This window comes from Salmo salar, chromosome ssa05 (assembly GCF_905237065.1).
Source record: "Salmo salar chromosome ssa05, Ssal_v3.1, whole genome shotgun sequence".
Classification (NCBI taxonomy): Eukaryota; Metazoa; Chordata; class Actinopteri; order Salmoniformes; family Salmonidae; genus Salmo; species Salmo salar.
The window spans coordinates 69,860,398-69,887,022 of NC_059446.1; the positions used below are offsets into that span (position 1 = coordinate 69,860,398).

General features: G+C 42.1%; 1 protein-coding gene across 1 annotated transcript; it reads left to right on the top strand.

The window, feature by feature from the left end:
* The first annotated feature begins 5,096 nt into the window (after positions 1 to 5,096).
* Positions 5,097 to 26,534, top strand: LOC106605677 (E3 ubiquitin-protein ligase CBL). The gene is made up of 12 exons (XM_045718690.1): positions 5,097 to 6,315; positions 13,304 to 13,450; positions 14,785 to 14,941; positions 20,891 to 21,012; positions 21,831 to 21,968; positions 23,013 to 23,232; positions 24,233 to 24,385; positions 24,494 to 24,649; positions 24,784 to 24,842; positions 25,235 to 25,318; positions 25,541 to 25,605; positions 25,882 to 26,534. Exons 1-12 carry the CDS (start codon positions 5,939 to 5,941, stop codon positions 26,004 to 26,006), a joined length of 1,803 nt encoding a protein of 600 aa, XP_045574646.1. The 5' UTR covers positions 5,097 to 5,938; the 3' UTR covers positions 26,007 to 26,534.
* Positions 26,535 to 26,625: the final 91 nt, after the last annotated feature.

The window sequence follows — 26,625 nt, forward strand, 5'->3', positions numbered from 1 at the left end:
ATTTTAATTTAGGACTAGCACAAACGCTGCTAGAGATGGCAAAATGGCACGCAATGCTCGAATTCTGCATAGAGTGCATTTGGCACCAGGAAGTTGTGAGATAAAAGGGTTTGCATGTGGTCCGATCCAGGGGTTTCAAACTTATTCCATTGAGGGTTTAGTGTCTGCAGATTTTTCCTTTCAATTAAGCGATAGACAACCAGGTGTTGGCAGTTCCTTACTAAGTATTGACCTTGATCAATCAAGTACAATAGAGGGAGTGAAAACCCACAGCCACTTGGCCCTCTGTGGAATGTGTTTGACACCTGTGATCTAATCAGTCAATCATATGGTGTTGTCAGTGTCATTCCACTGTAGTTTCCCAGGGTTGACCAATTCAGCGGGATCTCCCCACAGTTGATAGGCCTATTGGGGATAAACTCATATCCTGTAGCAGTAACTGGATGGAGCATTGACTGGATGACTCTCTGTCTGACCATCTGACCTCTGTCATTGGAGCAAATAACCTTCTGGACGGTGAGCCACCCGGAGGTTTGCCAGTTTGAATCTCAGATCAGATGGGGGGGGAAATAGGATGGGCAAGGCACTTAACCCCCCACAACTCCTCCTCCACGGGCACCCAATGTGGCAGCCCCCTCCTCCAAACTGTATGTGTGTCTTTTGGAGGGGTTGAGATAAAGCAGAGGTCAAATTTCAGTGTGACCTTGTGTACAATTGCCCAATAAAGGGATTCTGATCTTAAATAGCCTTCTGACCTGGGCCTCTGTGTCATTGCACATCTCACTCCATCAAACACCACACCTCTCCGCAATACACACACACACTTCTCACCCAACCTTGTCGGTGCCCGCCCTCAGCTGATTCTTTAGTTACCAGGGACAATTTGGGACTTTCCTCAGATGTATCGAAGTGTGGAACCGCCAACGGAAAATCATGGTTTGTGTCTAAAGTCCCTGAAACACCCTGCTGAATCTGTGCTGACAAGTTGTGCAGCTGCTGGATACAGTAGATAGTCAAGGTGTCTTGTGTGGGATGTGGTGGGATGGTCATCACCATGAATTGTTGGAGGCAGGTAGCCTAGCGGTTAGAGAGTTGAACCAGCAACCAGAGGGTTGCCAGTTGGAATTCTGGGTCCGATGGGAAAAATCTGGCTGGGAAATGAACTGAAACCAGAGGGTTGCTGGTATCAAATCCTAAATGCCATTGTGCCCTTGAGCAAGGTACAACAACAGTTCCCCGGGCGCCCAGTGTGGCAGCCCCGAGCACCTCTCCAAAAGAACCTGTGTGTGTATGTGTGTCTTTCGGTTGGGTTAAAAGCAGAAGTCAAATTTCGGTTGGACCTTGTGCGCAATTGACCAATAAAGTGATTCTAATCTTAATCTGTTTGAGCTACCCTGGCCAATCGTACACTCATACAGAACCCATCTCTTCATGACTGTATGAGTGACTTCTGCCCTTATTTTATGTCTTTATACTAAGCTTGTAAAAAAGCAGAAAGTGCAGCATTCTGTTAAGAACAGGGCCTTGTCAGGATGGTTTTGTGGAGGTGTAGAGGTGAATGGACAGACAAGATACAACTCCCTGAAACAGTGAAAGGAGGTAGGGCTGCACGATATGGGCAAAAAAAATTGAATAGCGATTTTTTTTTAAAACAACTAAATATTGCGATTGCAATTTGACTTGCGATATAGATCAAAACCCTTGGATGAACCATTTGAAATAGAATGATTTATATTAAGAAGCAAAGTGGAGAGCAACATCATTCTTGTTTGGAACAATCTGTTGACTGCATTAAACCTTACAGAACAGCATGCAAACATTTATAGTGAATCTAACAGAGAGGAGCAGCCATGAGGAGAGGTAGAGAGACGACAAACACGCGGCTTATTGGTGTTTCAAAATATTGCATGATATATGGATCTCTTGCTATATGCACATGTCAATATTGCACATGTCAATATTGCGATTTCGATGTGAATTTGATTAATTATGCAGCCATAAAAGGGAGCCATGGCCACCTAGAGTCATTAGATATACACTCAGCGGCCAGTTTATTAGGTACACCCATCTAGTACCGGGTTGGACCCCTCTGTAGCCATGTTCAGCAACAATGTACAGATGCGCTGTGTCGTTCAAACATTTCTCAATTGGTATTAAGGGACCTAACGTGCACCAGGAACACTTTCCCCACACCATTACACCACCCACACCATTACACCACCCACACCATTACACCACCCATACCATTACACCACCCATACCATTACACCACCCACACCATTACACCACCCACACCATTACACCACCCACACCATTACACCACCCACACCATTACACCACCCATACCATTACACCACCCATACCATTACACCACCCATACCATTACACCACTGCCAGCAGCCTGTAGCGTTGACACCAGGCACGATGGGGTCATGGATTCATGCTGCTTACACCAAATGTTTTTATTTTCTTTCTTTATTTCACCTTTATTTAACCAGGTAGGCCAGTTGAGAACACATTCTCATTTACAACTGCGACCTGGCCAAGATGAAGCAAAGCAGTGCGACAAAAACAAACAACACAGAGTTACACATAAACAAACGTACAGTCAATAACACAATATAATTTTTTTTAATGTACAGTGTGTGCAAATGTAGAAGAGTAGGGAGGTAGGCAATAAATAAGACATAGAGGCAAAATAATTACAATTTAGCATTAACACTGGAGTGATGGATGTAGAGATACTGGGGTGCAAAAGAGCAAGAGGGTAAGTAATAATATGGTATCATCTGTTGCATCATCAGCATGATGCAACAGGAGCCCGGATTCGTTGGACTCAGACCAGGTAATGTTTTTCCGCTCCTCAATTGTACAGTGTTGTTGATCACGTGCCCACTGGAGCCTCTTCTTGTTGTTTTTAGCTGTTAGCAGTGGAACCTGGTGGGGTCATCTGCTGCTATAGCCCCTCTGTGACAAGGACCGATGAGTTGTGCGTTCTGAGATGCTGTTCTGCACACCACTGTTGTACTGTGCTGTTATTTGCCTGTTTGTGACCCGCCTGTTAGCTTGCACGATTCTTGCCATTCTCCTTCAACCTCTGTCATTAACAAGCTGTTTTTGCCCACAGGACTGTCGCTGACTGTCGTGCGTGAAAAGCCCAGGAGGCCGGCCATTTCTGAGATACTGGAAATAGCACCACTGGTACTGACGATCATACCACTCTCAACGTCGTTTAGGTCACTCATTTTGTCCATTCTAACGTTCAATCGAACAGTAACTGAATGCCTCCATGCCGGTCTGCCTGCTTTATATAGAAGCCACGGCCACGTGACTCACTGTAGGAGCTTACTATTTTCGTGAACGGAGTGGTGTACCAAATAAACTGACCACTGTCTGTAAATTGACAACAAACTGAATGTGATGGGCACTGGAGAATGATGCAGGGAAGACCCCGAGTCTCTGTAAACATTGCAACATACACTTGGAGATCTCTTAGGTGCAGTGAGCAGCCTCACACGCTCTGACTGTGAACTTGTTGCCAGTGTCTCCATCATGTGGATATTGTAAGTATAGCCTGGTTATAAAGAATTCTACCAGGCCAATGCAGTTCCAGTCTCTGCCACTTGTCGGCAGTAGAGACCTAATCATACAGGAAAGGTGCATAGTGGTTTTCTTCATTTGGAAAACTGTGACTTGGCTTCATCATTATCAAGCATTTTATCTTAACACATCCCACGTCTTTCCAATGTGCTACTGCATAATGATAACTCTACACTAAACTTAACATCCAGGCCAAACAGCAGCCAAGAGAATGGTTGCCTTATGATGGCAAGCCTCACACACTCTGCAATGGATTTCCGTTTTCATGGCATTTTGGTATTTGTATTTTATTAGGATCCCCATTAGCTGTTGCAAAAGCAGCAGCTACTCAACCTGGGGTCCACACAAAGCATGAAACATGACATCATACAGAACTTTAATAGACAACAGCTCAAGGACAGTACTACATAAAAAAGTTTTATTTTTTACAAAAGGCACACGTAGCCTACATATCACTACATATACACAAACTATCTAGGTCAAATAAGGGAGAGGCGTTGTGCACTGATGTGTTGCTTTATCTGTTTTATTAAACCAGGTTTGCTGTTTATTTGAGCAATATGAGATGGAACAGAGTTCCATGCAATAATGGCTCTATATAACACTGTTCGCTTTCTGGAATTTGTTCTGGATTTGAGGACTGTGAACTTATTGAACTTATTCATGAGCTCAACTTGAACTGTAATTTTCTCGACAAGGTGCAAAATCAGACAATATTAAAATATGGTCTATAACACTTGACAGTGTGTATTTGTGCAATGTCTGTTGATTTGTGTTTTTTGTCCTGTCAACCAAAAAAATTATAAAAACTTGATACAAACATTAATATAAAAGATGTATTCATGAGTCTGTGGCGGCGTTTAGACACCTCCAACTTTATCCAATTGGGATGGCATTTCCCATTCTCTCTAGGTAGTTTCCCTTTACAAATGTTACAACAGAGAAGAATATGGTTTAGACACCTCCAACTTTACCCAATTGGGATGGCATTTCCCGTTCTCTCTAGGTAGTTTCCCTTTACAAATGATATAACAGAGAAGAATATGGTGCTAACTTAATGCCAATTTGTCAAAGGGAAGACAGCAGTTGAGGGCTGCTTTAAACATGAGACATCACTGGGCCTTGACCTGCAGTGCAATGACTTCACATACATCCTGTAGCGCAGTGCTCTCCATCTTTGTGACATCTAATCACTATAAGTTTCCACTACTCTCTCCCTCTCTCTCTCTTTCTATACTCTCTTTTTCTCTTCTCTCTCTACTCTCTCTCTTTCTTACCACTCTCTACACGACACACTCTCCTTGTGGGTATCCCCTGTTTCCTCTTCCCCCCTACTTTCTTAGTAAATGATTACCTTTAAGCCCAAACCTATCTCAGCCTCACTCCACCTTCACACACAAAGACTACAAACCTGTTTGTCTGGCTGCAAACCCGGAAGAACATCAAAGAAAGAGAGAGCGAGAGCATGAGAAAGTGACACAAAACAGAGAGAGAGAGAGGGGCCAGCCAGAGTCAGACTGAGACATGAAAAAAGCTTCCGTTGTGCTGCAAAGAGAGCCTGGGGTCTATATCTGAGACACCATTTGTATGTTGTAGATGAAATCAGAGAGAGTTACGCCACTTGGGGGGAGAGATAGTGGCTGGGCATGAGAGCGTAAAATGTTGAGTAAGAAGGGGAGGAGAGAACAGGGGAGGAGAGGTGTTGAGATAGTTTAGGAAGGGTGAGTGGTTATTTGTATGTCTTGTTCTGCCCTCCCTTGCTCTCTCTCTTTCAGTTTCCTCTTTACACTTTCTCTTTACAAAATGAACTGGAAAGAGACTGTTCCTAAAAAATCTTGGCTACTTCTGGAAAACTGACCAAAGAAATTGAGGATTTATGAATTGAGGACTTTATGAATGCAGGCTTGAAAACAAACATTTTTGAGAGATTGTTTGTAAACAGTTTTGAGAGATTATTTGTTTGCGCTTTTCTGGACAAGATGTTTCCCCTCCACTCTTTCTAAACCACAGCAGTTGTCTCCATTCCTGTTGGACTATGGTATATTCTGGCACTCTGCCCCTATCTGGATTACCTGATTTCATTGGATTATTCTTTGGATTACCGAGGAACACTGGTGAAGATATATTGGATAAAGTGTGCTCTTTTCAATCAAAGCTGTCAACCATAAAGATACAATGACAACATTTACTAAGCCGTCCATGCCATACATGACAGACATCTAGACCACTCCCTCATTCAACTGTCATAGATAGGGCTGCCAGACACAAACCGTCAGGCTGCACTGAACAGATCCCACGCGGACTAACACACCACAACCAGGAATCCCTCCTCAGGACAATGGCCACGGGAGGGAACGGGCTAGGATCTGACCGGAGCCTGAAATCCACCTCCCAGCCGCCCAGTGCCTCTGACCGGCGGCAGGTGGACAAGGCCCTGAAGAGGCTGGAGAAGCTTCACCGGCTGTGTACCAACCTCAGGCTGGGCCTGAGGAACAGCCCCCCGTACCTCCCCGAGGTGGTCTCAGAAACAGCCACGCTGCTCACCCAGGTGTGGGAGCCGTACAGGGGGCCTGCAGCTGGGGGGCAGGCCCCCCGGGGGGACGAGGGGGAGTACCTGAGGATCCATGCAAGACACCTGCTGGATAAGACTAACCGGGCCGTGCTGCTGTTTAAAGAGGGGCGCGATAAGATGTTCGAGGAGATGTCCAGCTTCAGGTGAGAGAGAACAACCAGGGCCGGACCATAACTTGATATATGGGGACGTAAGCGATATCTTTGTAAAAACTCAAACGGCTCAGAAAGTTACCTGCATGTGTCTCCAGTTAGGATTTGGTGCTTAATCCACTAATCAAACTCTAAAAGATACTCTAAAGATACTCTAAAAATACTCTAAAAATATAGTTTACCAAGCTACCAATTACTTTACACTGGAAGAGATTAAGCTACCCTAAAGCTACCCTTAAGAAAATATAGTTTACTACAGAATGTATAAAACATTAGGAACACCTTCCAAATATTAACTTGCACGCCCTTTTGCCCTCAGAACAGCCTCACTTCGTCGGGTAATGGACTCTACAAGGGGTCGAAAGCGTTTCACAGGGATGCTGGCCCAAGTTTACAGTGATATCCTGTCTGTAGTGTATAGTCTAGCAGACAGGCTGCATACGTTCATGCCATGTGAGGAGCCAGGGGGAGATTTCAGTCCAGGCTGAGAGACATGATGCTCGCCACAATGATGTGACTACCAGATAGGGTAGTTTTGTTATCTAGCACAGGTCTATTGCCAAGCCTGAGAACCAATTTTTTTTTAAATTGTTTATTTGATTTGTCAGTGATAATCACAAGTAAATGACTATATGGGATAGTCTGTAAACCCAAACAAAAATCTTAAACACACTCCACAATACTTTTATATAATTCCTGCCAAGCTTTTTTGGCAGTGCCAGATGTTCATACTGTGTCAGGACAAAACAAGACATTTAGTCCATACAGAGAACTTTGTCTAGCAATTCTAAGCTATGAAATATTTCCCAACATAGACACAGTGTACAAAACATTAGGAACACCTTCCTAACACCTTCCTAATATTGAAGGAAGGTGTTCCTCAGAACAGCCTCAATTCTTTGGGGCATGGACTCTACAAGGTGTCGAAAGCGTTCCACAGGGATGCTGGCCCATATTGACTCCAATGCTTCCCACAGTTGTGACAAGTTGGCTGGATGTCCTTTGGGTGGTGGACCATTTTTGATACACATAGGAAACGGTTGAGCGTGAAAAACTGAGCAGCGTTGCAGTTCTTGACACACTCAAAGCGGTGCGCCTGGCACCTACTACCATACCCCGTTTAAAAGCACTCAAATATTTTGTCTTGTCCATTCACCCTCTGAATGGCACACATACACAATCCATGTCTCAATTGTCTCAAGGCTTAAAAATCCTTCTTTAACCTGTCTCATCCCCTTCATCTACACTGATTGAAGTGGATTTAACAGGTGACATCAATAAGGGATCATAGCTTTCACCTGGATTCACCTGTTCAGAGCTAAATGTTTTGTACACTCAGTGTAGTTCACTACATCCAAATTCTAATATCTAATTCTGAAATGTCATAGACTACAAATTGCAAGAACAGATCACTTTGGGGTCATATGTTAACAGAATTTGTAATTAAGGCTATTAAACACAAAACTATGTTTGAAGTGAGATTAGGCAGGTCTGATGCCGAAAAAGAAGGAAATGATTGCCTACTACACCTATATATTATTTTATTTTTCCAATAAAAAGTGTCTAGTCCCAATAGTTAGCTACATCACAACATTACAACAAAGTAATTCACTACTAAAAACACTACCAATATTTGAATTGAGTTCAACTACCACCAAGCTACTGCTAAATGTAGTTAAATTACTAGTTGAACTACATGTAGTTCACTACTCCCCAACACTGCACATTGTTGACATGGTTTTTGCTCTCCTCATTCACTTTTAATCTAGCATGAATAAACATTAAAACTTTTTTATATCCACAGAAGCGAAACAATTACTACTCAAAAAACATTATGCATCTGTAGGCTACAAGACTATTGTACTATACCAGAAATTGAACCCTGAGGATACCATTGATTTAGAGTACATTTTAGGATGTTGTCTTTTTCACCCGAAAACAATTCCGTTCTGGGCTGACCTTTACTAAGACAAATAAATCAGCTGTGGGGTCAAGGGCAGGGCACATGTCCGAGATATCTGACTCCACCAGCACCATGACACAGACTTTCCGCCAATATTCTCAATGGCCAATATTCAAATCAATTCTCAAGTAACTAAGGTCAACTAGGAAAATTAAAATGCATGGTATTGGATTGGCAAATTCATAAGGACTTGGTTAGCATTAGACTTGATATGTACAGTAAGTGAATTATGGAGCACAGCCAGAGACAGAGCAGAACCAAAATGACACAAATAGACCTGAGCAACCATTAACATCCAGTTATAGTACCAGCGAGACAAAAATGACCATTCCCAGTTCCTTCAAGTCGGCTTCTTAAAACATAAACGCAGAATCAATATGGCATTTAGGTTCGTGCTACTGCAGATACATTTAGTTATTTAGTAGTTGTGCAGTAGTTGTGCAGTTTTTAAGGTGGGTATTTTGGAAATAAATGTGTCTGAGTGTATCTGAATATTTGGAACCAAACCTCTGTTCCGTTGAGACTACTAATGTCTCAGAGAGACAATGAAGTGGACCTGAGGCTTTATCATGCTAATAGCAACTGGGTGAAACTGGGTGATCGCAACAACTCTCTGGGATATACGGGCCATGGAGAAAGGCAGTCTGGTTCTCTGAGACGTTTCAGGGTGGTGTTTTAAAGACAATCATGAACAACATTATGTAAATATTGTATCTTCTTTACACATTTTTTCTTTTTTAAATATTGTTTCTTACATTTGTTAATTACTCAAAGTAGAAAATTAAACAAATATTCCTCAATTATATATCTACCGCTAAACATATAACATTTTTACAATAATACAAAAAAGTCTTTATTATCTGTGAAGTCAAGAAAAAGCTATGAGCTATGTGTAATTTTCCAAAATGCTGAATCTCACTAATGGTAAGAAGAACAGGGCTTGGCTAAGGATGCATGTTCAGTGCAGTGCAGTACAGCAGGACTGGCAAGTTTTAACATAACTGTTATTCCCTTCGCTCCTTGTCATCCATATTTTGCTCTCTGAATCTAAAGAATGTGTGTATCATGAAATCACATTAATTTGCATTACGCCTTGTCATAACAAAAGTTTAAATTAACAACTGAGAGAGGCAGATTATTGTTAGTTTATATTAATAACACCCACATACCATGAAACAAACATTCACACCTCCTACTCGCCCACACTCTCCTTCAAACCCCTCTCTGTTTGTAGAAAGCAACACACAAACAAAAATAGATGTTTCTCTGTTCTTCTACGTTTTTACACACTGCCCACACCTGGGTAAAATGCAGTAGTTTGCTATAAAGCTAAATTCAGTGGCAGAGTCCCTGCAGGTACAATTGCAATTAACCACGGTTGTTGCAACAATAAGTAACAGCTATAAGGTAGATATTGTATATTACATTAGTGATAATAGTCTATTGCAAAAACCAGTAACTATGCCACATGCACTGTTGCCTTGTTGGTCTTCAGTGAGAGGCAGGCACATTGTACTGTAAGTACAGTATCAATGCCATTCAAGCTCTTTTTTCAAATAAGAAGTTGCTATGCTTTACACACACCATTGAGCTCAACTGTAGACAGGATGCAGTGAATGAGTGTGGTGGAAAGTAAGAAATGAACATGGTCAACCAGGTTAGTTAAGCATGGAAACTTCAGTCCTGCTCTCAATTGCCCATAGAGCCAGAGAGATGAGAGAATGGTTGAGACGGTGAGTGGAACACACAGTAAGAGGTTTGTGGCCGGATCTTTACTGTCCCTGGCAGGCTGATAATAGACACACACTCAAGAGAAGAGCCACGCAGTAACCTTTGAGTGTCTTGTTGGTTGGTCAAGTTGCTAACGGAAAATTACGTTTCTGCGGCACAAAACGAACCAGGACAGGAAGAGCTAGACTGTGACATCCTGTTTTTACAAGCATGAGTGTACCTGTGTGTGTGTGACATAGCGAGAGAGAGAGAGAGAGAGAGAGAGAGAGAGAGAGAGAGAGAGAGAGAGAGAGAGAGAGAGAGAGAGAGAGAGAGAGAGAGAGAGAGAGAGAGAGAGCAATACAGAAATTCACTACGGAGAAAGAAGAAACAGCACGTCAGAAATCAGCTCAAAGTAATTGAAGAATCCATAGAAACTAACCACTTCTGGGAAAATTGGAAAACTCTGAACAAACAACAATACCAAGAGTTATCTTTCCAAAATGGAGATGTATGGATGAACCACTTCTCCAATCTTTTTGGCTCTATAACAAAGAACAAACAGCAAAACATATACACTACCATTCAAAAGTTTGGGGTCACTTAGAAATGTCCTTGTTTTTGAAAGAAAAGCAATTTTTTTTGTCCATTTAAATAACATCAAATTGATCAGAAGTACAGTGTAGAAATTATTAATGTTGTAAATGACTATTGTAGCTGGAAATGGCTGATTTTTAATGGAATATCTACATAGGCGTACAGAGGCCCATTATCAGCAACCATCACTCCTGTGTTCCAATGGCACGTTGTGTTAGCTAATCCAAGTTTATCATTTTAAAAGGCTAATTGATCATTAGAAAACCCTTTTACAATTATGTTAGCACAGCTGAAAACTGTTGTTCTGATTAAAGAAGCAATAAAACTGTTCTTCTTTAGACTAGTTGAGTATCTGGAGCATCAGCAATTGTGGGTTCGATTACGGGCTCAAAATGGCCAGAAACGAAGAAGTTTCTTCTAAAACTCAGTCTATTCTTGTTCTGAGAAATGAAGGCTATTCCATGCGAGAAATTGCAAAGAAACTGAAGATCGCGTACAACACTGTGTACTACTCCCTTCACAGAACAGCGCAAACTGGCTCTAACCAGAATAGAAAGAGGAGTGGGATGCCCCGGTGCACAACTGAGCAAGAGAAAAAGTACATTAGAGTGTCTAGTTTGAGAAACAGACGCCTCACAAGTCCTCAACTGGCAGCTTCATTAAATAGTACCCGCAAAACACCAGTCTCACTCCTCTTTCTATTGCGATTAGAGCCAGTTTGCGCTGTTCTGTGAAGGAAGTAGTACACAGCGTTGTACAAGATCTTCAGTTTCTTTGCAATTTCTCGCATGGAATAGCCTTCATTTCTCAGAACAAGAGTAGATGGACGAGTTTTAGAAGAACATACAACATTATAAAATCCATGTACACAAACAACAAGCGTGCGGTTAAAATTGGCAAAAAATACACACATTTCTTTCCACAGGGCTGGGGGGGAGACAAGGTTGCATCTTAAGCCCCACCCTCTTCCACATATATATTAACGAATTGGTGAGGGCACTAGAACAGTCTGCAGCCACCGGCCTCACCCTACTAGAATCTGAAGTCAAATGTCTGCTGATGATCTGGTGCTTCTGTCCCCAATCAAGGAGGGCCTGCAGCAGCACCTAAATCTTGCCCAGATACTGTCAGACCTGGGCCCTGACAGTAAATCTCAGTAAGACAAAAGTAATGGTGTTCCAATAAAGGTCCAGTGGTCAGGACCACAAATACAAATTCCATCTAGACACCGTTGCCCTACAGCACACAAAAAACAATACATTCCTCGGCCTAAACATCAGTGCCACAGGTAACTCCCACAAAGCTGTGAACGATCTGAGAGACAAGGCCAGAAGGGCCTTCTATGCCATCAAAAGGAACATAAAATTCGACATACCAATTAGGATCTGGCAAAAAATACTTGAATCAGTTATAGAACCCATTGCCCTTTATGGTTGTGAGGTCTGGGGTCCGCTCACCTACCAAAAATTCACAAAATGGGACAAACACCAAATTGAGACTCTGCATGCAGAATTCTGCAAAAATGTCCCCAGTGTACAAAGTAAAACACCAAATAAGGCATGAAATAGGCCAATACCCGCTAATGATCAAAATCCAGAAAAGAGCCGTTAAATTCTACAACCACCTAAAGGAAGTGATTCCCAAAACTTCCATAACAAAGCCATCACCTGCAGAGAAATTAACCTGGAGAAGAGCCCCCTAAGCAAGCTGGTCCTAGGGCTCTGTTCACAAACACAAACAGACCTCACAGAGCCCCAGGACAGCAACACAATTAGACCCAAACAAATCATGAGAAAACAAAAAGATAATTACTTGACAGATTGGAAAGAATTTACAAAAAACAGGGCAAACTAGAATGCTATTTGGCCCTAAACAGAGCATACACAGTGGCACAGAGCATACACCTGACTACTGTGACTGACCCACAATTAAATAAATCTTTCACTATGTACAGACTCAGTGTGCATAGCCTTGCTATTGAGAAAGGCCACTGAAGGCAGACCTGGCTATCAAGAGAAGACAGGCTATGTGCACACTGCCCACAAAATGAGGTGGAAACTGAGCTGCACTTCATAACCTCCTGCCAAATGTATGACTACATTAGAGACACAGATTTCCCACAGATCACACAGACCCACAAAGAATTAGAAAACAAATCAAACATTAATAAACTCCCATATCTGTTAGGTGAAATACCACAGTAGCAATATTTGTGACCTGTTGCCACAAGAAAAGGGCAACCAGTGAAGAACAAACACCATTGTAAATATAACCTATATTTATGTTTATTTATTTTCCCTTTTGTACCTTAACTATTTGCACATCATTACAACACTTTATAATATGACATTTGAAATGTATTATTCTTTTGGAACTTTTGCGAGTGTAATGTTTCCTGTTAATTTGTTATGGTTTATTTCACTTTTGTTTATTATCTATTTCACTTGCTTTGGCAATGTAAACATATGTTTCCCATGCCAATAAAGCCCCTTAAATTGGATTTAACTGAGAGAGAGAGAAAGAGAGGGAAACATTACTGCTTGTTAGAGGGTACAATAACCATTATGTCTATGAAATCTAAAGTTGACTTTCATTCTAGCTGCCACTATTGCATTTTAAGCTATGGACCAGAAAGCCTACCCTTATCACCCTAGTTGATACATTGTAAAAAGCTCAGAATAGCTTAATGTTATTTTCTGTTATTCACAGGAGAAACTTGACCAAGCTGTCCCTGCTCTTCAGTCACATGCTCTGGGAGCTAAGGGCCATGTTTCCCGAGGGAAGCTTTCAAGGCGACACCTTTAGGCTGACTAAGACAGAGGCCGGAGAGTTCTGGAGGCAAGCATTTGGAAACAAGTGAGTGTTGGGTGGGGTAACAGTGGCCCTAGAATGGAATAAGGGACTTGGGCTTGACAGAACATTCCACAAAAAGGAACAGTCTATTTGTATATACACTACTGGTCAAAAGTTTTAGAACACCTACTCATTCAAGGATTTTTCTTTATTTTGACTTTTTAGAATAATTTAGAATAATAGTGAAGACATCAAAACTATGAAATAACACATATGGAATCATGTGGGAACCAAAAAAAGTGTTAAACAAATCAAAATATATTTTATATTTGAGATTCTTCAAATAACCACCCTTTGCCTAGACGACAGCTTTGCACACTCTTGGCATTCTGTCAACCAGCTTCACCTGGAATGCTTTTCCAACAGATTTCCACTGGTCTAATGTCCATTGCTCATGTTTCTTGGCCCAAGCAAGTCTCTTCTTCTTATTGGTGTCCTTTAGTAGTGGTTTCTTTGCAGCAATTCAACCATGAATGCCTGATTCACACAGTCTCCTCTGAACAGTTGATGTTGAGATGTGTCTGTTACTTGAACTCTGTGAAGCATTTATTTGGGCTGCAATTTCTGAGGCTGGTAACTCTAATGAACTTATCCTCTGCAGCGGAGGTAACTCTGGGTCTTCCGTGGCGGTCCTCATGAGAGCCAGTTTCATCATAGCGCTTGATGGTTTTTGAGACTGCACTTGAAGTAACTTTCAAAGTTCTTGAAATTTTCCGTATTGACTGACCTTCATGTCTTAAAGTAATGATGGACTGTCTTTTCTCTTTGCTTATTTGAGCTGCTCTTGCCATAATATGGACTTGGTCCTTACCAAATAGGGCTATCTTCTGTATACCACCCCTACCTTGTCACAACACAACTGATTTGTTTAAACACATTAAGAAGGAAAGAAATTCCACAAATCAACTTTTAAGAAGGCACACCTGTTAATTGAAATGCATTCCAGGTGACTACCTCATGAAACTGGTTGAGAGAATGCCAAGAGTGTGCAAAGCTGTCATCAAGGCAAACGGTGGCTATTTGAAGAATCTCAAATCTAAAATATATTTAGATTTATTGTTTACCACATGATTCCATGTGCTATTTCATTGTTTATGTCTTCACTATTATTCTACAATGTTAGAAAATAGTAAAAATTAAGAAAGACCCTTGAGTGAGTAGGTGTTCTAAAACATTTGACCAGTGGTGTAGGCAGTTTTTTTCTAATCTTGTGAAAAGTATTCTGTTCCTCCACTTGCATTTTCACTCCTCTCACTTTCACTCTCTTTCTCTCTCTCACTTTCCTTCTTCCTTTATCTCCCACCGCTCTCTCCCTCTCCTCTCGTTCTCTCTCCTAGGTGTATTGTGCAGTGGAGCAGTTTTAAGCAGCATCTCTATAGAGTCCATGGCTTTGAAGAGGGGATGGAGTCCATGGCTCTAAAGTCAACTGTAGACCTCACCTGTAACAACCACATCTCAGTGTTCGAGTTTGACATCTTCACCAGGCTATTCCAGGTACATGTGATCCATATATCTTAGCCCTGTTCTAAGTAGCCCTACATCCTGGTTAATTAGACACCTCACATAATGTTCAGTGAACATGCATTCTGCCACTTTCCAAGATGTCTATCCCATTCTTTCTCTCCCATTGTCTAAAGAAAGCCAAAACATTCCAAAGTGGAAACAATAACACATTTAAACTGATAGTGTAGGGGGGAACAAAATGGCGCCGTAGAGAGAACACGGTGTTTCAGCGAGCTCACGCGGTATTCGTAAATTTATATTCTTTCATTAATCTCCTAGCTTGAAAAAGTGGTAGAATTGGCTAAATAAGTCACCCTACAATGAGTCTTGGCGACTATTTCTCAAAAATCCCCGACAACATGCCCAACAGAGCTACTAAGAAGTCGACCAAAACCGCCATCCATGTAGATGTGCAGGAGGAGCTAGCTAACGTTAGCGAATCTAACAGCATTACAGATCCAGGCACAATGGACCTGGTGATTCAAAGGATGACGGATAACATTACTAAAGTGATCGATGTTAAGATAAGAACGGTCCTGGAAGCAATAGCAGGCCATTCAGCTGAACTACAGAGGGTTGTCAAACGTGTTGATGAGGCGGAAGGAAGAATTGCTACTGTGGAAACTTCAACTACATCCATGGACACTAAGATAAAAGCACTTGAGAAACAGGTGCGCGAAATGGCGGAGCACATTGACGACTTGGATAATCGAGGACGCAGATGCAATATACGTGTTGTGGGACTCCCGGAAAATTCTGAAGGGACACGTTCAGTAAAATTTTTTGAGGAATGGATCCCTGGCTACCTACAAATGGACACTAAGGCTGGTCGGGTGAAGCTAGACAGAGCACATCGCTCTCAAGCACCGATACCTGGTCCCAATCAGCGCCCACGACCAGTGGTTATAAAGTTCCACAACTTTACCGACAAGCAGCGCGTCATAGATGCGGCTAGAAACATCGGTTCTGATGGTAGTCAACGTAAAGGTCCAAAGGTCTCATTCTTCAATGATTATTCCACAGCAGTTGTACGAAGGCGCAAAGCGTTTGATGAGGTGAAGGCCCGACTCAAGAGAATGAAGATCGACTACGCACTGCTGTACCCGGCCACATTGAAGATTATGGTCAACGGATCGCCTAAAAAACTCTACACATCTGAAGAGGCTGCTGCGTTTATTGACTCTCTCGGGTAAATAACCTTAAACTGCACCTCCGCAGCATTGGATAACGTCTTATTTTATTTTTAATCTGATCATGAAACAGGGGTGTAAGTTCTCATGTGCTCCTGTTCAGTGACATTCGTATTGTTATTATTTTTCTTGCTAAAGTAACTGCCGCCTTAGCTCAGACTGAGATATGTGTGAACCTATATTGGTGCCCAGGCTTGGTTTTAGGTGGAATAGCCTCAATCTTCTATTGATTTTAATTTCCACATATATAAAGGATGAGGCTATTGAGTGGCAATGCGGACTTAAGAGTCTACATTGGAGAGTTGAAATCCCCTGCATGTTAGCTAGTGGGAAAACCCCCTTTTGGATCTTTTCATGTTTAATTTTTGGGTTTAGTATAGTTCGAGTTCAGGGTTCATATCGTTTGTTTACGCTCAGTGAGATAGAGGAGAGTTCAACACATGGAAAAAGGTACCACCCCATTTTTACAGTAGGATTCAGTCTGGATATTGAATGGTCAAAGCGCAATGGCAGGTAACAGATTACGTATATGTACATGGAACATTAGAGGGAGCCATAACCCCATTAAAAGGAAGAAGATACTGTCCTTTTTGAAAAAAGAAAATATTGATATTGCCCTATTACAAGAAACTCATTTGAATGATAAGGAGCATCTGAAATTACAACAAGGGGGGGTATGGTCAAGTGTTTTTCTCATCATTTACATCCAGAAGTAGAGGTGTAGCAATTCTTGTGAAAAAGAACCTACCACTTAAGGTCTTGAAGTGTGTGAAAGATAAATTGGGTCGCTTTGTTATAATTAATGGTACTTTACAAGGGCAGAGCATTTCCATAATGAATATTTACTTCCCCCCTGCCCACCCCCTGACTTCCTCACTAAGGTATTTCTAGACTTTTCAGAATTAAACTCAGACACTGCAGTGGTTGGAGGAGATTTTAACTGTTTGTTGAACCCCCCTTATTGATAAGCTTCCCAGTGGTATAGCCTCACTCTCTCCTCAAGCTAAGTCACTTACGGCTATTTGTGACGATCTGGGGTATGCTGATGTTTGGAGAGCTTTTCATCCCTCCAACAGAGAGTTCACTTTTTCTCTGCACCTCATGGATGTCAGACTAGAATAGATTACTTTTTTATGCCCAGGACGTCACTGCAGTCGGTTTTATCCGCTAGGATAGGAAGCATAGTCATATCTGATCATGCGGAGGTGATCCTGGACATAAAACTCAACGGGGCATTCAATCAGTCAAGACACTGGAGGTTGAATACAACCATTCTTAAAGACCATACATTCACATCATATTTTATTACAGAGTTTAAGGCATTTTTCTCTATTAACTCTCAATCAACAGATAACCCCTCACTCCTTTGGGAAACCTGTAAGGCGTACGCCAGGGGTCTGATTATGTCATACGCAGCCACTAAGAGGCGGAAAAAGCGTGAAAAGCAAAAAACACTAGAGGGTGAATTAGGAACTAAAGAGAAGGACTACATTGAAACTCCCACTCCTGCCCTATTAAAGGAAATATCAGTCATTAGATCAACGTTGGACTCCCTCCTAACACAGGACGCTGAAAAGAAAATTAGATTTGTCAAGCAAAAGCTATATGAACATGGCGATAAGCCAGGAAAGTACTTGGCGTACCTAGCTAAAAAGAGAGCTGACTCACAGTCAATTGCAGCTATTACTGATTCTGATGGCAATCATTTATATGAAAATAAATTGATAAATGACTCATTTAAGAAATTCTATGCAAATCTTTATGCCTCAGAACTGCCAAATGACGCAGCCAAGTTAATGGAGAACTTATTTTCTAAGATTGAGCTCCCTACTATCTCCGAAGAACAGAGGTCTCTCCTTAATGCCCCTATTACCGAGGAAGAGATATTGTCCGCAATTAAGAATCTGCAAAATGGTAAGGCCCCAGGACCGGACGGGTTTTGTAGTGAGTTCTATAAAGAATTCCATGGCCTGATCCTTGAGCCATTGCGTGATATGTTTAACCACTCATTTTCAAATGACCAGCTCCCCCAAACGCTGCGAGAAGCCAACATATCACTTATTCTCAAAAAGGGAAAATGCCCGGAGTCTTGTTCCTCGTACAGACCAATTTCCCTTCTGAATGTGGATAGAAAATTGCTTTCTAAAATTCTAGCCACAAGATTAGAGGACTCACTGCCGCTAATTGTGAAAGGAGACCAAACTGGCTTCATTAAGGGACGCAGGTCATGTAACAATGTCAGACGGCTTCTTAATGTAATTGAAGTCTACCAACGAAGTGCTATGGATGGTCTTGTGCTCTCCCTAGATGCTGAGAAAGCATTTGATCGTGTGGAGTGGTCTTACCTATTCTTTGCTCTAAATAAATTCGGACTGGGGGACAACTTTATAAAATGGGTGAAAGTTTTATATGATGACCCTCAGGCTGCTGTCCTTACTAATGGACTACGGTCAAATAGCTTCCCTATACACAGAGGTACCAGACAGGGCTGTCCTTTGTCCCCCCTCCTATTCGCACTTGTTATGGAACCACTGGCCGAGGCCATCAGGGCAACGCCTGCTATACAGGGGCTGCTCATTGGCGATGTTCACCATAAAATAAGCTTGTATGCTGATGATGTCCTGATATTCATTTCTAATCCCGAGACTTCAATCACACCTCTTATTAATATTATTGAGTTATTCAGCGAATTCTCAGGCTACAAGATTAACCTCACTAAATCAGAGGCTATGCCACTTGGTAACCTTCACTCTGTACCTAATACTTCTCCCCCCTTCCCTTTTAAATGGTCTCCCTCAGGTTTTACGTATCTGGGTATATTTGTAACTCCTAAATTCCAACAAATGTACAAAGCCAATTTTGTTCCCTTGTTCGACACAATAAGACAGGATCTGGAGCGCTGGAACTCTCTTCCGATTTCATGGTTGGGTAGAATATCCCTCTTGAAAATGAACATTTTACCTAGGCTACTCTACCCAATCCAAATGATCCCAGTATTACTCTCCAATAAGGTAATAAAGGATGTAAATGGATGGCTAAGTTCCTTTATATGGAGTAAACGCAAGCCAAGACTTAAGATGGCAATATTGCAGCTGCCAAATTCTATGGGTGGCTTGGATCTGCCCAATATCAGGTTCTATCAGTGGTGTGCCCACCTATGTTATATTTCAGACTGGATCACAAACGATGACTCCTCTATTTGGTTAGACATTGAGACTTCTCTTTCAAAATACCCTTTACAGGATCTTCTGTTTTTCACAAGTTTCAAGTCTGTAAAAGATCATTGTAACAACCCCATTACACTTAACACACTCAAAGTATGGAAGTCAGTTCAACGTTTCCTGGGAAGGTCCAAACTAACCTCTGCTCTTACCCCAATTCTTAACAACCCAGATTTTGCTCCAGGATTGCTGGATGCTGGCTTTAACGTTTGGCTTAATAAGGGCATACGCAGACTAAATGACTTATTTGCAGATAAGATTTTATTGTCATTTGAGCAGATGGTCGAGAAATATCAACTCCCAAAGCAGGACTTTTTCCGTTTCCTACAAGTAAGGCATTATATTCTGAAAAGCACCACCTTAATTGGCAACCCTGATATGTCTGTCATTGAAAGAATGCTTTTTTTCCCACAAAGGAAAATGTCTGTAAGTCTGCTTTATGATGCTTTAAGGTCCTTTTCCGCTGTCGATACACAGAGGGTGAAACAAGTGTGGGAGAAAGAACTGTCTGTTACTATTGATGAAGAGATGTGGGAGGACATTTGGAAATATGCAAAAACAATATCTATATGTAATCGTACTAGAGCAATTCAATTAAGAATAATACACAGATTGCATATATCCCCAAATCGCAGACATGCTTTTAGCCCCTCTTCCTCCTCTCCTCAATGTCTTAAATGTAAAACTGATACAGGCACCCTAACACATTGTTTATGGTCATGTACCAAAATACAAAGATATTGGTCTGGTGTTCTGCAAGAAATGTAAAAGATCCTAGGGGTCGATCTAGAATTGGACCCAGTCTCTCTACTGTTAGGTCTACCTAGTAGGCATGTAACTTCTGTGGGTAAGAGGAGGCTTTACAACATCCTCACCTTCGCAGCAAGGAAAAACATACTTTTACAGTGGATTAGTGATAAGGTTCCCTCTATTAAAGATTGGCATAAGATACTATTTGAATGGGTACCGCTGGAATATCTGACATGTACATTGCATTCTAAGACAGATCAGTTCTACAAAGTATGGGAACCTTACCTAAATTACCTAGAACCTGAAGTGTCAGCTATTCTGCTGCAAGGATTCTCTTAGAATGGTGATCTATGTATTTCAGAATTACACTGTACGTTCCATGTGGGGAACTCAACTTCTTGGTTTAAACTGAGCTCTTTATTTTCATGTATTTAAATTTTTTTTTTTTGTATTTTATTTATTTATTTTTATTATAATTCTTTTTTTTTTTTTTCTCTGTTCATGTTTGATTAAATGTATGTATTGAGAGACGCAATGGGGGGGATGGGGTGAGAGAAGCGCTGAGCGGGGAGAGGAAAATGGTGGGTGTGTATGTATGTGTGTGGGTGTGTGTGTGGGTGCATGCATACATACGGATATGTGTAAGTGAGTGCGTTTTTTTTTTGCCTTGTCCTTGTTGTTGTATCTCTTAATATGGGTGAAAATTGTGAAACTCCAATAAAAATACTGTTACAAAAAAAAAAAACTGATAGTGTATGTGTCCTCCCCTCTCCTGTCAGCCCTGGAGGTCTCTTCTGAGGAACTGGAACCAGTTGGCAGTGACCCATCCCGGCTACATGGCCTTCCTTACCTACGACCAGGTCAAAGCCCGCCTCCAAAACTACCTGCACCGGCCCGGGAGGTGAGGACAGGAGAGATTGTTTGGGGGTGAATGGGTTGGTGTGTGGCGAGAGAGAGTAGATGACTGGGAAGGAACAGGGGGATAGGAGGGGCTCCGGAGAAAAGAGAAGAGATGTAGCTTAACCTACAACAATATCTGCAATGATTACTTTTAATAGGACACACTGTCATTATAATTCTAGTGATAGTAAAGAATAATACCTAGATAAGTAGAGGTAACTGCCAAAATAATGGAAACACTTGAGGAAATGAGGGGTACAAAGTATAATAAAAGAAGGTGCTTCCACACAGGTGTGGTTCCTGAGCTAATTAAGCAATTGACATCCCATTATGCTTAGGGTACATGTACAAAAATGCTGGACAGGCCATTATTTTGCCCATTATTTTGGCTACTATGGCTATGCCCCCATAAGATGACACCCACAGGGCATGAGAGGTCACTGAATGGTTTGATGAGCATGAAAACACTGTAAACCATATGTCATGGCCATCTCAGTCACCAGATCTCAACCTAATTGAACGCTTATGGGAGATTCTGGAGCGGCACCTGAGGCACCGTTTTCAACCAACATCAACAAAACACAAAATTATTGAATTTCTCATAGAACAATGGTGTCGCATCCTTCCAATAGAGTTCCAGACACTTGTAGAATCTATTCCTAGGATGCATTGAAGCTGTTCTGGCTCGTGGTGGCCCAACGCCCTGTTGACACTTTATGTTGGTGTTTCCTTTATTTTGACAGTTACCTGTATTTCATGGTCAAATCTGTATGAACTCCAGTAAAGACGTTTCCACGTGAACTCTGTATCTCTGTCCAGCTACATCTTCCGTCTGAGCTGCACTCGGATGGGCCAGTGGGCCATTGGTCATGTGACTGGTGATGGCGGCATCGTACAGACGATCCCCCAGAATACACCTCTCTACCAGGCCCTCATCCAGGGCTTCAGGGAGGGCTGGTGAGTAAACACACACATGGACACACCGCAGGAGGTTGGTGTAACCTTAATTGGGGAGGACAGGCTTGTGGTAATGACTGGAGTGTAATCAGTGGAATGGTATCAAATACATCAAACACATGGTTTCCAGGTGTTTGATGCCATTCCATTTGCGTCGTTCCGGGCCATTATTATGAGCTGTTCTCCCCTCAGTAGCCTCCACTGACACACACACTAGTGATGTGCGGGTTGACTCATAAAAAAAGGTGGTTATATCTATGGGGTGGGTTTAGGGTCATTAATTATTGTGTGCATGAAGGGTGGCTGGGTGGCAGGCAGTTCAATAAAGAGAAAACAATACCTTAAAAAATCCACAAACATTGAGGTTTTAATTGAATTATATTAGGCCTTCTGGCAATGGCTTTAGAGCATAAGCCTAAGCTTTAAGGCCTAACTGTACGAGTGCTAAATAGTGTACGCGCCAATCACCAAATACTTATGGTAACTGGCAGAAAAAGCTCACTTCAATACACGGAGGCAAAAAGGACAATTCCAGAGTTTAATTCAATTAGAGAAAAGCTGTGAAATGGAGAGTTGAAAATAAAGAAAAGGGAGGGCCAGAAAAGTCATGTTTGGGAAAGATTTGTGAAGTGATAAAAGAGGATGATAGCAGTGTGATTTATGTGTGATGATTGTGAGACTCTATACAAATTTGACAGTCACCAGATGGGGACTTCAAATAGGCCTATGGCAAGTCAAAGGAACTGTAGCCTTCTGTTCAAATGGGTTCAATGGAAACCAAAACCTGGACACTAACAGTACGTCTATAGCCTCTCACATAGCCTTAATATTAACTCCTGCAGAATTAAGCATTTCTTGCAGTAAAATTATACACCAAATGTAGGAACATTTTTGACTTGGGAACAGGAGCGCTGATGGGTTATTAAAAGTTGTGGGCGTGTGCAGGTGAACAAACAGCTGACCAACACTAACACACAACATTTGCATAGGCCTGTACTCGTTTTGCATAATGTGTGTGTAATTCTGTGTTGTGTTTGTCTGCAGCTATCTTTACCCTGACGGACGTGATGTGAACCCAGACCTCACCAGTCTGTGTGAACCAGCACAGAGAAGCAGGGTCAAAGTCACAGAGGATGAGTATGAGATGTACTGTGAGATGGGTAGTACCTTCCAGCTGTGTAAGATCTGTACAGAGAGAGACAAGGACACACGCATCCAGCCCTGCGGACACCTGCTGTGCCAACCCTGCCTCACAGGATGGCAGGTATGCCTACTCTGTCATTGACGACGTCACCAACAAAACCCTCAAAGCCAAACCACACATCGTTCACTCACACAATGTCTCTGACATCACCCAGCCACATCCTCTTTTATTCATATATATCATCAGCATGCCAATTTGGGTTAGCTGTATGGAATTGTTTTTAGGTCAGACAGTTATTGTCTTCCCATCCACCTGTCAATCAGTCAGTTAGTCAGTCAGTTAGTCAGTCAGTTAGTCAGTCAGTTAATCTGTCAGTTAGTCAGTCAGTAGGCTAGTCTGTCCATCTGTGTGTCAGTCAGTGAGCCAGCCCACTACACATCAGTAGGTGGACCGGCGTAGCAGCACGTAGAGCTGTATTATTGGCCATCGTGTTCTACCATGTGGGTGAGGACTTCCTGTGTGAGCTGAAGCGTACGTCCTCCTCATGATACACTCACACTGAGGAGACTCACCCTTAGAGTTTCCACTCCTCGCCTGGTCACACACTCTCACACACTGACACACACTGTCACAGTCACACTTCAGGGGCCAAGAAGACACAATAGAATAGATTTGAACAGAATACTCCGGTTTTTACCAAAGTGAACTACGGTAGAATGCTCAATCTTCATTTGATATGCTAAACCAGTTGCTTTACTGTAAGTGTAGCTTCATGCAAATAACACACAGAAAGGCCATTATTATGGCTATTACACTTTCAGCATGGGAAATATATCTGCTCAGGAATGCTCTTGACGGAACCAACTGCATCATCCCGGGGATCTTTTTGACATATAGCAATCATTTTTCTCTCTGCATTGTTGGGAAGGGCCCGGAAGTATTTCACTGTTAGTCTATACCTGTTGTTACGAAGTATGTGACAAATAAAATGTGAATTGATTTGATACAACAATACACACACGTACACAGACACGTGAGTTTCCACACATTAACAGACAGTACAGATGTGTAGATAATGCTTATTCTGCTTAACCTGGTGTGATCATTCCATGTGTTGCAGAAGTCGGATGGACACACCTGCCCATACTGTCGCTGTGACATCAGAGGGACAGAGTCCATCCTGGTGGAGCCTTACCTGTCTGTCAGCGAGGAAGAGGAAGATGACCTGGAGGATGTACAGCTAGTCATGAAAAACCTGGCCTATATGAAGAGGGTGTGTTTTGTTGGGTGGGGTGGGGTTCTCTTTTACTGCCTCTGTCTCAGGGGGTTTTCTCTTGCATTGACTCCCCTTTCTCATTTTCTCTCTCTCTCTCTGATGCAGATGTCATCTGAAGAGTACCAGTTCCCCAGCTCTCGCCTCGTTCCACCCCTCCCTCCCAAACACAGCACCTCCTCCCACTGCCCTTCCCCACAAGCCCCCTTACGGCCCTCTGTGCCCGATATACTGGCCAAATACTCCCACTCTAACTTGCGTTCTGTAAGTGCCCTCATATGCACACTCTACAGAATTGATAGTAACAGTACCACAATAGAAAGAAGAAGTCTAACCCATGTTCACTGATAACTGGGGCTTCGGTAGACAGGTAAAGGTGTGTCCTTATTCTACCACAGGCTCACAGTGACACTCCCTCAGACAGAGTGCTCACACACCACACTGCCAGCACTAACAGGTGAGATCTAAATGCATACTGCAGCATATGGATAACTGCATTTTAGGCTTTTAAGACTTATGGAAGATGTCTGTCAGAAAGAAAATAATTTTGTACTGTAGCCTACATCCTAAAGAAGCTTAGGAGATAGACAAATAAAATAGGGCAATGTAAACAATGTTAGCTCACTGTTTGTTCCTCCCTTGGTCTGATGTTTACTGGCTGTAGCCATACAGTTTTCTGAATACATTTTTTTATAAACACTTTTGGTTTGTATGGTTTGCTCAATAACCTGAAACCTCACCACTTTGTGTGTGACCTAATGTTCCACAACTAAATATAAATAATTTGGTTACAGTACTTCCTCATTGAACTTGATTGACAGCTCTTGTGTTCTGTCTCCTCCCCTTAAGATGCCAGTGGGAGGAGCTAGCTAGTAGTGAGGAGGAGAATTCTGGGGGTTTCAGACAACCGCCTACACTCCCAATCTCTCACAGGTCAGCCATGCCTGTCCCCAATGGGACTTTCTTCAAAAAGTGTGTTTATTTTTAGTGTAACACAATAATATGCTTGCTATACATAAAATAGTAAATGCGGCCACAAATACCATGTTTTAATTGTAAACATTATTTGTATAGCACCTTGTATACAGTATTAGCTTTCCAAAGTGTTAAAACATGACGGTGGTGAATGCTGTTGTTCTGTTCTCTGTGTAACAGTGAGGATTCTGTCTCAGAGCCAAACCTCCCCTCCTGCTCCTTCTCCTCGCAGTCCTGTGGAGAGGGTGAGTATCAGAGAAGAGGGGGGAGGGAGGGAGTGGAGGGCTGTTCTATCCCATAATAAAGTATTTTACAGGGTCTTTTTCACTTACTGTAACACACACTGAGAGTTAGTTTACCCCTCACTAACCCCTCCTCTCTCTCTCTCTCTCTCTCTCTCTCTCTCTCTCTCTCTCTCTCTCTCTCTCTCTCTCTCTCTCTCTCTCTCTCTCTCTCTCTCTCTCTCTCTCTCTCTCTCTCTCTCTCTCTCTCTCTCCCTATCTATAACATTTATTTTGAAGGTGGAGCAGCCTGGGAAGGGGCCTCAGATTCAGTGAAACAGAAGAAGAGATATAAAGAAAGGAGTGAAAGGACGTCAGAGCTCGGGTACAGCCAGAGAGAGCGGGAGAGAACCATGTCCTCCTGACGCTGGGAGAAAAGATAAGCACAACATCTCTGACTGACTCAAGAATGGATGGATAATAGGAATAAGAAAGGTCAATTTCCACTGTTCCTGAAAAACAGCCATTATTAATCTTATGTACCTTATGTATATGTATCTTATGTATGCCTTAATATGGAGGGAGAATGCCCTGTTAATTTACTAATAATGACATCAAAGTGAATGAAGGACAGACTGATGGAATAACTCACTGATGCCCTCTACTGCACAGCAAACAGAGTTAGCTGCTGCACAGTTCCAATAACAGGTCAAATTCATTCATGGCTTGATGTGTGTATGTAGGGAATTGAACATATGCTACCTCATAATTTACCCCATACTTAAAACATGTTGTAAACCTAGGCTTTAATTCATGACTGCAAATTACAGAGTGGGGCAGAGTCCCTCAGAACCTTGTCCAGGATGTATGGCTAGTACGGTATATAGCCTACATACTATAGTTGTATGTTAATATGATCAAACATGAAACCCAAATAAAACTTTTGCACCTCCCTCAAGTTGTTATAATGGACTCCGAAGTTTCCCCACTGATCATACCAATAAAAATGCAATAGTAATGAAAGTGTAGTTCTTAAGACAGACA